This window comes from Ambystoma mexicanum, chromosome 4q (assembly GCF_040938575.1).
Source record: "Ambystoma mexicanum isolate Mex_15411 chromosome 4q, UKY_AmexF1_1, whole genome shotgun sequence".
NCBI classification, from domain to species: domain Eukaryota; kingdom Metazoa; phylum Chordata; class Amphibia; order Caudata; family Ambystomatidae; genus Ambystoma; species Ambystoma mexicanum.
Genome location: NC_090928.1, coordinates 1,224,517,194 through 1,224,531,123, shown reverse-complemented (window position 1 = coordinate 1,224,531,123; position 13,930 = coordinate 1,224,517,194). Strand labels below are relative to the sequence as shown.

Below are 13,930 nucleotides of genomic sequence, written 5' to 3'. Positions count from 1 at the left end.
AGCATGAATTAATGATTTAGGCTTTGATGCATATACAAATATGCCCAACCATATTTAGAGAAAAACATTTTGTATGTTTGCCCTGGATTTACATGCCTCAAATGCCAAAGGTTTTCTGCTCCTGTGTAACAAGAGTGTGCTGGGTGTCATTGCCCATCTAGAAGCAGAAGTGGAGCCCTTTATTAGAATTATAATTTCATAACATGCTTAATACAATAATTGGTTTCCAAGTGCAGGATCGGGATTCCAACCTGTGTTGTGCTCCATTGTCTTGCTTCCAAGACAAACGTGTTGCCCCTGGGCTATCCGTCCTCCCTATTGAAAAGTGTGTACGGGCTTGGTATGAGATTGCTAGTTAACAAAATACTCACAATAGATGTCTTGCCTTCTTTATTTTCGACCACTGCAAAACAAAAGAGCCATTATCAGATTTGAGGAACAACAAAGAAACAATATGCTTTGGACAGGAAATCTCTCGCATAATATCATTAACGAAGCCACAACTATTTAGTAGAGAACCACAATTACCAGTTCGACTATGGAGTGCGTGATTGTGCACTAAGGTTTCATTTGCCTGTACTACTTTGTTTCATTTGACTTTGTTTCAATGAATTGCTGACTGGGTTTTCCAGGGAAACAGGGTTCCTGGACAGCCATACTTTCAGTTCTATGAACCCAACATTTCAGGTGGGTGCCAGTGGTGTAGGATAACACAGAAAATATGTTGTACATCTACAAATCACAATATGGTGGTTTGCTTCAAGCTTAGATCATGCAAATGCTGTTTTAAAGCTCTAGGCGGACAAGAGTGGAAGGGACATGAGCAATGGTAGGTGGAAGTAGGTAACAAGGTTAGTTGCATGGGTAGCACATATGTGGATCCAAGGCTTCTTCAAACTGGTGTGTGATGAAGGGAGGAAATGGGGAACAGGAGAGAGAGGTAAGGTATTGTAAGAGGTATTGGGTATTTTATGCTATAATAGGGCCTGTTTTTTTTCTTTTAGCCCTGTCCACATTATTATGTGGGCTGGACCCAGTTGGGGAAAGATGAACAGCCACGCGCCTGGGACCGGAAATGGGAATGTGGAAGACACAGACATGCACTTATGACAATAAGGATTATTCGTTAAAGCTCTGAGTCAGTGTTTTGATTTGGGAGGCTGCCACATTGCTGAGGAGAGTAGGCTGAACCAGCAGCTTCTCGGCCACATTGGTGATGCGGATCTCTTTTTCTACTCAAGTTGATATTTGCTGCAGTATAGCCGTGGGGCAGGGCAGACTCCATAAGGAGGTCATCCTGGGCTTTGGGCCATCGATGTGACAGATGCTATCAACTTCTGCTAATGATGAGTGAGGTGGATGAGGGATTTCAGTGTGCTAATGGGCTGCCATGAGCTTGAAGGATGATTAAGGCTACTTTTTGCATTGGGCCAGTCCTGATCTTCAATTCACCAGAAGACAGGATCGACACATTTGACGGCACAAAAAAAGAGTTTGGTGTAATACTGTGTGGCAAAAAAAATGTGGGCTATGAACGCTGCGTGTTAAAGGGTATGGTCCAAGATAACGTCATGACTACGCATAATTTTATCAAGCCTCTCAAAGCAAGAATCAAACACCGACTTCCACAAGTACTCAAGTCTTGAACCACTCTGCTCATCGTTCGAACACATCGCTGGAAAGGAGCCGCCCTTATTCCGAAGGAAAGCTTGCACAAAACGCAATCCTAGTCCCAGTCATGATTGTGTTGACATGATAGCAGATTTGCAGGTGGACAAAACGGATAGATCAAAACATGCAACGCAGCTGAAAACCAAGGTATGCAAAATGGGTAACACTACAAAAAAGTATAATAGCTATGAAAATATGGTTTAGCTGCAGATACGATTACCCGCTAGAGGACGAATGCCTGATAGTAGGTCAAACAGGCAATGCCTGTAAAGGTATACATCATATTCAGGGCATCTGCTTCAAAGTACAAATGTGGGTGCATAGCAAGTATTCAGAAGACACCAGTGAGCAATATACTCTTATCAAAAGGCGTGAACACCATCCCACATTAGAGGATTGAAAGCATTCACCAGAGGGTTTCAAACCCAGAAAAATAGAAGAAAAAAACCCAACAAGGTTTCAACCTCAAATCCAAATATCACAGACTCAAGCTCTTCCACAAGTGAGCCATCAAAAGGTTCTGCAATTCCCTGTAAAAAATTTAAAAAAACAGCAACTGATCACAACAGTCTTACTGCTACTAATCAATTAACAACCAATTCAGTTTGTCATAAAGACTGGTGCTACTAGAAATATCACAGATGAGAAAGGGTGCTCTGTCGTCTCAGAAGAGTAGATGGCCCTCCTAAGCAATTAGGGGTGTACCGAACTTCGGCTTGGAGTAAGTATTTGGCTGAAAAAAAGCTATTCAGCTCCTGCCGAATAGTTTGCTATTTGGCTCTTGCTGAATACTTTGACATTCTCATTTGAATACAATGCAACAAGAACTCAGAAAGGCAGATATAGAGTTCAGTTTATAAAACTGAATAGAATTAGACCAGACACTTACTCACAAGACCAGACAAATTGCTATCACACAGCTGTAAAATATCTTATAATGTAATCTGCTCTTTAGCACATGTTTTGTTACAGATTCTTGGACATAAAAAAAGGTGCTCATCTTTTATACTTACCATGCAAAAATACAGGACAATCTTCTCTTTTGGCGAATGTTTATAGGCAATGTGCACTTTTTTCAGTTGGAAAAGACAAACTGAAAAGAATGTGCATATTTCACTTTAGGATACTTTCAGTTCCTGTCATGTCACTTCCCATCGCGTATGTTATATAGTCCCCCCTTTTTTTTACGACTGGAGTCCTGAGTTTAACATTATCTGATATTTTATCAGGAATGATAAATTGCATATGTTTGTGTATTGGTGAGAAGGAGTGGCGAGGATATGTGAAAAATGAGCAGCATTTGTTTGGTTGGGGTGAATAGTTGTAAAATGGAGTGCACTCATTTCAGATTTGCTCTTGACTTGTGTCCTGCATGAGCTGACATAAACCACTTTTGTACATTTCTATGTGAGCTGCAAAGAAGTTTCAAAACTGCATTGACTTTGCAACTGGATAGAGATTGCAATGCATCCAATTCACAAAGGCAGTTGCAAATAGCAATATCCATTTTGTCCATTGCAACCTAGACCGGTTCTATTTGTGAAGCCTCCTACTTTAACTGGCAATGGTTTTGAACATGCAAGAACCTTTTGTACATTTGGTCCCTTCATTTTGGGTAAATCTGATTTTTTTCTGGCTTTTATATTTTAAATAAAGATGCTACATTAATTACAATGAAGAGAAATAAAACTATAGAATGCGTGGTTTATTTGTTTTTTTAATAAGTGTTTTTAAAGTTTGGAACCTGATTTATTAAAAAAAGCAACTATTCGGCTTCATATTCGGTTTCGGACGAATAGTTGACAAACTATTCGGTATTCGGCCGAATACTAAATATGCTATTCAGTACAGCCCTATAAGCAATCTCAGACATTTACCAGATACGGATTGCACAAAGCGCTACCCTGGCAAGGAATACTCTCAGCATCATGCAGCGACAAACACTGTACCACCAAAATAGGCTTACATGTCGTCAGTAATGATATAAGGAGCGATTTCGCCAACATAAAATAGCCGTAAAACAGTAATGGAACAATGGACGCTCCAATATTAAGATATCATATCGAAGGGACAGAAGATATATGTCGTTAGGCGAGTAAGGAAAATGTCAGAAGCAGAGCGTATATCGAGGGGTACTGCGTTCCAATGAAAGGGGGCAAGTAAGGAAAAGGAACGAAATAGGGAGGCAGCGCAAGGAGGCTTAGGAACAACAAGAAGGGCAGGGGAATGAAAGGGGGCTATATAGGAAAGGTACGAAGAAGGCGGCCCATGAATGCATTTGAATAAAAATGGACACTAGGTGAAACAGGAGCCGAGATTCAAAGGGTAGAATAGAAGCAGATAGCAGGGAGGGAAAAATAGATGCAGGTCAATGGTTGCCCATCAAAGTGACAACATGGTGCTCATTGACAAATTGTTTCTGTCACTATTTTAAGGACTGCGCAAGCTAAACAATTTTTTTTTTTTTAAAAAGCACATATTGAAGAATCTGTACAATTGGTAGCAAAGCACTATCAAGGTAGGCTTGCATCCACAAGCAACCAGAGGATGTTCTCAATCTTTTTTTCGGGTGTTGTCTTGGTTTGTTTTTTTATGTGCTCTCTGGGGCCTACGGTTAAGTAGCATGTTATAAGTACAAATAAACAAACATATTCCTATCTTGCTGGATTGAAAGATCACTGAGCCAGTCAGTGAAAGGACTCGCATCTCGAGGCTCACCCATCGTGAGAGCACCAAAACAGGGCACAACAAGTCGTATTTGCATCTCTGTGGGCACAAGCTTACTGAATTGAAGCCACCCAAAGGGAAAGGCATTTCATTCCCCAAATCTGGGACACGATGCACCTGCTGAATGGAGCCAGGATGTTATTAGAAGTTGGACCTGAAGAAAGATTACCAGCATTTGGAAACAGAACCTTGCTCATTTGCAACCCATTTGGGCTTGGTCCGATAAAGAAAAGAAAAAAGAGAAAAATGGGGCTTGGAGACAGAACAATGCAAACATTTCGGAAGAAAAGAAAAATAATAATTTGCCACTTCCCATATTGTTTAAATTACATGAATCACATTATTTAACACTATAGCAAGCCTGCATGGCGCTGGAAGAGCCACAATTGACAATTAACAATGAGAAATGTGAATAAATCAAACACACTGTGATGCTGGAAATGCCTCATAATGCTTGTCCTACCAATTCTCGTTGTGCGCGTTTTCCCTATGTTTTCTGCCACTGATTTCCTGCCTGGACCTCTGCCAGTGTAGTTCTTCATTTTATCTTTTGGTGAACACCACCCATGTGATACTCCTATGCCACCCATGGGTGGGGGTACACTTTTGTAGCCCTTGTGTGTTTTGGGCACCTGTGTGTTGCCCACATAGCAGGATATGGGCTGGTGGCAGCTAAATGCTGACTTGGCAGGGGTTCCGAGTGTCCTCCATATTTGGGATACCCAGCCCTGCCATAGGAATCCATGGATTGCTACATAAAGGCAAGAAGGGCACTGTGCTATGGGCGTCTGGTTTCTGTGTGTGTGACACAATGAATGAGGCAGCCCTGACTGACATGAATGCAGTGTAGTGTGCTGAAAGCCTGGGTACTTACCCCAATCTAATAGTCGTAATTGTTCATGGAGTAGTATTTCTACCCATTTGAATGTATATCAGGTTTATACATATGGCGACCCGGACATATTCTCCCTTTCATGTCCAGGGCACCGCACTAGTTGTTCAACAAGGATCGATGAAGCAACTCCCTCTTCAGCATGCTCACGTGACACGCTGTTAGACAGCTGTAATTTCAGGTTTGGTCACAGAGAGAAACTGCACCGCGTTAAGCACAGCATGCGATTTGTACGTTACTGAAAGGTACATTACTGCTTAAGCACACACACACTACTATTGATGTAGAGTGCAATGGGATATAAGACCACTCGTCATGCTGTTAGACCGCTGGAGTTTTGGTCTGCGTACAGAGCGAAGCTGCACCGCATAAAGCACAATACACGATTTGTACGTTATTGAAAAGTGTATACTAAATGGGTGCATGCCGAAGCACATGGATTATTGTCGATGTATAGTACAATGATGTAGAAGATCACTCGTGACAGTCGATATACGTCTGAGTGAAACTTTAGGTGTATACCTAAGCAAACAAACCGTTGTTGATATAGAGCACAATGATGTAATAGATTACCCATGATAGTTGATGCACGTCAGAGTGAAACTGCAAATACATGCATGTGCGCCGAGAGATCCTATATAGATGCTTATTTGTAGGAAATCCAGATATTGGTTTGGGAATATACCTGCTGAAGAACCATTATTGGGACAACACTGTGGGTCCTCCTTTATGGAAGGGTTGGCATATTTATGCTTTCACAGCAGTCGCATGACTGCCTGGCTGTACAGGTAGGTGTGGTGTGCTGCATGTTGAATTCTTCCGATACAGATTGCGGCCTAATATCTACATTAAAGACTTAATTTCATATATAGGTATACGCGATACTGGTCCCTCACCACCAGATCTAAGGTATGAAATACTTTAGGATGCATCTATCACTGGGTCGGTTGTGGTAGTGGTGTAATGTAACGTGGCACTGGCTGTGAACATCTCTGGTATTCACAAGATCTAATACACTGGTATAGATTGCCAATCCTCTGGGTATAGAACGGCATAGTTGAGAATATCATGCACATCGGAAGGCAGTATTGTTGGAATGACCTGATTGGGATTGATACACTAATAGGGTGATGGTTTCTCTGATATGCATGAGCACATCTCTATAGTACTACTGCAATGTATGTATGAATGGAATCTGAAATGGTTCTATCATGTGTTTTCAGACTTTTTTGCTCCTGAAGGGGTTCACCCACCAAAAAGCATTGGGCTTGAAAGATTTCAGATCAAAGAATATCTCCCTCAACTTGACTTGGAGACACATTGTTTTGCAAACTACTTGTGTTACTGTATAGGCATAAGATATGCCCTGAAATTTACTAATTGAAAATTGTATGTTTTGAATTACTTTCTTCGAATTAAAATATCTTTGATTTTTGATACGTTTTTGCCTGTATGTTCAGTTACATTGGTGTGCAGGGGACGGGAGTGTCTCGTGGTAGACACGTTTTTGTATTATACTTAATCCACATTCTTTGTTAAGGGTGTCTGGGTGCAGCAAATAGCCTCAATGCCTGTGAGCCCGATCGACTGGCTGCCTGCATGAATGGCTGACTGAGCCTGCCCCAGTCAGAGTGAATGGAGAACAGATGTGAATTTCTGGGGACCCCTCATTTACCAATTTGTGTCGAAGCTGAAGCAAGAAGAAGCTGTTTTTGTTGGATCCGAAAGGTCGTGTCTCTCAAGGACTGATCCAGAGAGGACCTGCGAAGGTCACACCTCCCCGAGCTACGAGGGACCATTGTGCAAACTGCTACTCTTCATCAGAAGTACCCTGGAAGCCAGCCCTGTGTGCCTGCCGCCCGGAGAAGGGGTCTTTGCGAGTCCTGAAGGGTTGCCTCAGACATCTCGAGTCGAAGAACTCCACTGGTGTCAGCATGGGTCCGGCGGGGCGTTTTGTGACCGCTGCAAGACGTTGCTGTCTACCTCCCAGAAGAGGGGGAACCCTGGCATAGTGCTGTTGGTCACCCGGAGCTGCGAAAATGCCAAACTGCCTAAGAACATTTCAAGGGACATACTTGCCATCATCACTGACCATTTGTTTCTGCTGGAGAGAGTCCGGAGTCGCTGGGTGCAGTGGAAGGTCTGCCGGTGGGTTTCTGGACACCAGAAGCTAACAAAGACGTCCCGAGGGTCCAGACTTAGTGAAGGTCCGAGGTCCACTCCAGTGGTCGAGTCCAGGTCACCAGAAGATGTCCAGAGGTCCGTGCTGCGGCTGCAGCATTGAAGAACCGAAACCTGACACCAAAAGTGACCTATGCAGGTGTCGCCACCAGCGGTCATCAAAGGGTCCCAGGGGTCTTATTCTCATCTGCCAAGCCGTTAAGGACCCCACAGCAAGTTTAATCTTCACAGGACTTCTGTAGTCAGGGAAATCGTCAACCAAAGCAGAGCACTGCGACGAGCCAAACTGCGGCACTTCAGAAAGACTTTGGTTCCATTTTTCTTCTTGGTCTCACATCGCAGTGGCTCCCTCTTCCAAAGGGGGTCCATCCTCGGAGGGAATCATCGAGTGAAACCGAGATACTCGCCACTTCGCCTGGCAAGGCACCAAAGGTACTGTGACATGGAAGAGCATCTTCTAGCCTCACGAGTCGTCCAGGGGTCCCAGAGTCATCTTGGATCCTGTCCTCCTGTGGCCACTCAGGTACTTGGGGTGGTAGAACCTTTTAAATAAAAGTTATTGAACATTATTGGTCTGGGCTATAAAAGACAAGATACATTACTCCCTAACTTGACCCTTTCAGGTTGCCCAGGTGGGGAGGGGGGCATCCTCACTAAGAATTATCCATCTAGCTAAAAGAAAGTATTCAGCCACTGTTCATCACTAACCTACCTTTCTTCCCTATTCTATGTTGGTACACCTCACATAAGAAGCATGGGTAAGGGTAAGAACTTTTAATTTGATCCGGTCGTGGACCGGTAGCCAGTGTAGGAGTCGCCTGGTGGAGGATATGTGCTCATTCTTAAGTACATTTAATGCCGCTCTGATCGCGTTATTTTGCACAACTTGAAGTTTTCTGATGTTTCTCATGCTGGTGCCTGTGAATAGTGAGTTGTAATAATCTATTCTGGAAAGGATCAGGGCTCTTGCTAGTGTGACACTGTTATATGTTGAGAGTAAAGGTCTGCTGGATCTAATATGTTTGGAGGTATAGGCTGCAGACTAGACAAATGGCATTTGCCCTGTCTGGTGAGGGAGAGAGACGAGTCAATGTAGACCCCTAATGTTTTGTTTTGGCAAGTTGTCAAGTTTGGATTTATTTCCTATTAGGATAAGCTCTGTTTTGTCATTGTTAAGGCATAATTCATTTTGGGCCTTCCAGGCCTGGATAGCGAGGTATATTTTGTTAATGTTGAGGGGGTCGGTGTCGTGCCATCCTGATATAGGGATTAGTATTTGCGTATCGTCCACATAATTAGTATATGTGATACCCAAGTTATCTAGTTTGTTCAACAGGAGCTTTGTAAATGCGTTGTACAGTATTGGTGAGGCGCATAATCCTTGTGGGATGCCGCATGTTAAAGGGGTGGGGGAGGCCGCTGCTGTAGTTGAGAAAACTCATTGTACAGTTGGAAAGAAAAGATTCGATCCATTTGATAGCTTCTGGCGAGAACTGGACTGCGGTTTCGAGGTGGTGGCATAAGATTTTATGGTTTTCCAGGTCAAAGGCAACCGAGAGGTCTAGTTGAAGAAGGATACAAAGGTCCTCTCTGTCTTTGAATTGATCCATCTGTATTTTTAGATCCAGTAAGGCTGTCTCTGTACCATGGCCAGGTCTAAACCCTGACTGTCTTAGTCCTAGTAATTTGTTAGCTTCTAGGAATTGTTGGATCTGCAGATAAGCTGCACGGTCAAGGATTTTTAGAAGGAATGGTACTGTTGTGATAGGTCGAAAATTGGTTGGGATGTTAGGGTCCAGGGTGTTTTTTTTTTTTTAATTTAACAGGGGTAGCACACATGCTTCTTTTAGGTCCTCAGGTATGGAACTAGAGGTGAATGAGTTATTGATCACGGCAGTGATGAGAGGAGCTAGTTCCTGCACGCATTCTTTTATCAATGTGGCTGGGCAGATATCGCCTTTGCATCGAGAAGGTTTTTTAATGATAGTCCTAGTTTCTGTAGTAGTTAGTGGCCTAAATGCAAATTTATTAAGCAGAGGTGGAACTGTGGTTGCGAGTGAAGGTTGCTGGTCCAGATCAAGATTGAGCATGGATTTTTTCATTTCAATTTTGTTTTGGAAGAGGGTTATTTTGTCTGCTAATGCTTATTGAACATTAGTACACCATAACTGGTCAAATGCTGGGGCAGGTGAATCGAGCTCGCAGTGGATAGCGAATAGTTCTCTAGGGCGTGATTGGACGTTCTGGATTCTGGTGTTGTAGAGATTACTTTTGGCTTTAGTGATTGCTTCCTTATAATTATTGGCTAGGGTCTGGAAGATGGCTTTGTTTGAGGGTGTTGGCGATTTCCGTCAGTTGCATTCGTATCTTTTAGCAGCGCGCATCGTTTGTAGTTCAGAAGTGAACCATGAGTTTGTGTGAGTTTTCGGTTTAATTTTCTTGTATTTCAGGGGATCGATTACGTACATAGCTGTTCGCATCATTTTATTGTGTAACTTGACTAGTGGGGATGGGTCGTCTTCCGAGTGGATAGCATTTGTTAGTGGTGCTAGGAGGGGCGAGCATGTTGTCACGACTGATATTTTTAGAACTTGTAGATGGAGGTCTAGGTGACTGAGGGGATGCTTTGGTGCGTTTGGTGGTTATGGTGGTAGAAAATAATATGGTGTTGTGGTCGAACCAAGGTGATGGGGTATTAGATGTGATATTTGTGGCACAGTTAATGTCAGCAATGCAATCTAAGCCTTTTTCATGTGTGGGTGTATACTGATAACAATGTAAACTATTGCAAATGGTAAATTGACTGGATGAGTTTATAGGCTCTCCAGAGTGCTTGTGAAGTGTGAGAAATAGATTTTTAAGAAAGGTCTAGGGCAGAGCTTATAGTTGCCTTTGTGGACTACCAGACAGATGGTGATACTCATGATGAAAACGGGATTGCCACCTCTCCTGCCTCTTCTATTCCAAAGCCCAGCACTGCTCCTCAGGGGGATGCCCCGAGACTTGAACATATGAAGTTGGAGCTGTGGAGAGAGCAGTTAGCCTCCAATACAAAGAACCCGACACTGAAGCAAAGTCAAAGAAAGAGGAGTGGGCACAGCAAGTGATACGCAAAGATAAAGATACTACAGGCCAAAGAATCCTGTTAGAGAAAGCTAAGGTGGAGACTTCAGCAAAACCAGTCACCTGCGTCAGGTCCCCAGCCACCAAGTGTATGTATGTGGTGGGTTCTGATATCCTCCAATGGATAGAAGCATTTGAGATGGCCTGTGGCATCCATGATGTTGACCATAGAGATTGGGCTAAGTGTAGAGTACCTCAGACTGTGTATGACTGTATTCGGAGTGTGGATGAAAGAAGCCAGAATGAGTGCATGAAAACTGCGTTGGTTGCCAAGTTTGGCAAGACACCTTGCTTAAGAGGTTCAGGGATTGGTTCCATGACATTTCATCGAATTCTCCCCCAATTCCCCCTCCTGCACCTATTTTAACTATACCCAACTCCCCAACCACTTATCTGCCCTTTCCCACCCCGCCCCAAAAAATTTGATGAACTGTCAAACACGTTTAAATTGCAGGCTTCGAAATGCCCGACGATGAAAGAACATTGTACCCAGGGATTATAGGAGATAATATGTCTTGGGTTGATTGAGTGAGTGCTGCACATATGAATGTGATGGGTTAATGGTTACAATGATCCCTTTTAGGTTGGCCAATGTGGATGGGTCTCCCACAGGGTGTCCCCCAAGGACCCCAGTGGGAAGGACAAGGACAAAGAGAAAGAGACCCCTCAGAAGGCAGGAGTCCAAGAAGCAGCCACATCCGAATAAAACTATACATTCTCCCTCTAAGGGCCACACTTCTAGTGGGGATAAGTCTAATGGGGGTGGGAGTAAGTAGTGGTGCTCGTGCTGCAAATTAGGCTCCCAGTGGATCCAGTTTAGCCTCGCATTCCTGGCACCTGTTGGGACTGTGGGGGCTTGGACCACAGAAACTGTGACCCCAAGTGTAAGGTAAGGCACTTGGTGTCCAGGCTGTGAGCCTGACCTACCCCTACTCTATGCCCGATATGGAGGCCTACGTCCTCCCCTCCTCTACAGGAATCACATTTGGTGCTCCTGTAGAGATTCCATTAGTTTCACTTGGGGCTTGGGACCAGTACTCAGAACGACTGACTACTATCCCACTGAATACTAAAAGTTGTTTGAGAAGTGTCCTCATAAATGGCCAGACTTCCACTGGTTTGAGAGACACTGGGGCTAGCATGACAGTGGTGAACAGGACCCTCCTCAGGCCGGAAGACTATGTAGGTGCTTGTCTGAGAACCACCAGGTTAGCTGGTGGGCCTCCCAAATGATCTCCTGTAGCCATAGTCACCATTCAGATTAATGACAAGACAGCACAGCAACCTGTCCTGGTTCAGGACAATGTACCTGCCAACATTTTGTTGGGTAATGATCTAGTAGAAATGGGACCAATTACAGATGGGTTACCCTGGACTGCTGCTGCAGTCACTAGGTCACAGGTCAAACAGGGTCTGACTGATAGTTTCCAAGGCTAAGAGAAAGCGTAAGAAGACCACCTCTGTATAGGGGGCTCCTTCTCTTCCTGCTGTTTCTGCAGCAACCACAGTGGGTCCCAGCCCCTGAAGGGCTAGGCCCAGTAGTGACCCTAGACTCGGGAGGGAGAAGAGCCAGAGGACTCTCCACTGGGAGAGGTACTCAGCCCAGAGGACCCTCCTGGCCTTCAACGCCTGCTGGTTGAAGGTGGGCCCTCTAGGGAGGATTATTGTAAGGGTCAAAGAGAGGGCGACTCTCTTGAGGGCCTAAGAAAACTGGCACAATCACAAGGTGAAGTGCCTAGGTCATTTAAGATTTTTTGGGAGTGTAAGCTCCTTTACAGTGAGCCCACTCAGCCTGAATCTGGTGCAGTCAAGAGGTTGGTTGTACCGCAAGTATACAGACCCTTCCTTTTGCAGTTGCCACATGAGGTGCCCTTAGCTGGTCATCTTGGCACCAAGAAGAACAGGCAAACGCTCTCTGCCTACTTCTATTGGCCCAGAATGGGAGTAGAAGTGGAAGCCCACTAAGACTTGCCCCATTAGTCAGTTGTCTGGCAAGACTGGAGACAGTCTCATTACCCAACTGCAGCCTTTGCCAGTGGTTTGATCTTCTAAAGAGGTGATCTCTGAGGGAGGATCCAACTTCATGTCTAGTTACATGCAAGCTATGTGGAAGGAACGTGGTGTAACTTAAACCTCCTACCATCCTCAGACCAATGGTCTGGTTGAGAGATTTAACAAGACTCAAGGGAACGTTGGGTGCTTTGGAAGAGCCCACAAAGAGGAAAAGACATCTCCTCCTACCATGCCTGCCGTTTGCTTACAGGGAGGAGCCTCAAGAGGGTGTTGGTTTCAGCCCCTTTGAGCTCCTCTTTGGGCCTCCAGTGAGGGGAGCCCCTTGCCTTAGTACGAGAAGGTTTGGAAGCAACCCCTCTAGGTCCTGCCAAGCAGGTGGGGGACTATGTGTTAGGCCTCAGGAGGAGGATGGCACAGATGATGGGCCAGGCAACAGCAAACCTTAGGTAAGCCAATAATTGAATAAGTACTAGAATGACCTTAAGGCCTCACACGTGGAATGGACTCCTTGTCTACCAAGCCTTGAGCTTTTGCAGATAAGTGGACTGGATACTTGAGGATCATCTTGGACATTGGTGTTATTGAACCCTCAATCAGGCCATGGTATGGCCCAGTGCTCCTTGTCCCCAAAGGCAAGTTCCCAGGCAGGTACCAATGATTGGAGGATGTGTGTGGACTACAGAGGAAACAATGCAGTCACCAAAGACTGATGCACACCCATTGCCCAGGGCTGATGAGCTTGTGGACAGAATTGGTGTTGCAATGTTTGTGAGCACCTTTGACCTCACATCTGGCTATTAGCAAATAGCTCTGACTGACCAGGCCAAGGAGAAAACGGCATTCTCAACTACCAGTTTAGGGTCATGCCTTTTGGGTTGAAAAAAATGCCCCCGCCATCTTCCAAAGGTTAGCAAGGGCTAGACTTCACCATTAAGCATCTGCCAGGGAAGAATCATGACAATGCAGATGGCCTTTCCAGAAGGTATGTTGACCGTCTGGGTGAGGGTAACAATCTTGTGGGAGATCAGTTGCCCTAACCTCAGCCTGGGGGCGGCATGGAGGGACAGATCCTCAGATTCCTTGTCTTACTAATTCTCTGTGTGGGTTTTCCTTTTTTTTCCTGCCACTGAGATCCAGCCTGGACCTCTGGAAGTACAGCTCTTCATTTTATCTTTTTAACACTCATGGGACACCCTTATGGCACCCGTGGTTGGGGGAGGGGTACACCCTTTTGTGTTTTTGGGCACCTGCGTGTTGCCCACAGAGCAGGGTATGGGCTGGTGGCAGCTATATGCCGACTTGGCAGGGGCTCCTGGTGTCCTC

The 13,930-nt window shown here is 44.7% G+C and overlaps 1 protein-coding gene across 1 annotated transcript in view; it reads right to left on the bottom strand.

The window, feature by feature from the left end:
* MRPS18A (mitochondrial ribosomal protein S18A) overlaps window positions 1-13,930 on the bottom strand; it is a 317,122-nt gene that overhangs the window by 271,141 nt on the left and 32,051 nt on the right. The window contains exon 2 of the mRNA XM_069608774.1: window positions 372-403. Coding sequence (XP_069464875.1) covers window positions 372-403 — 32 coding nt within the window. The remainder of the gene's footprint in view (window positions 1-371; window positions 404-13,930) is intronic.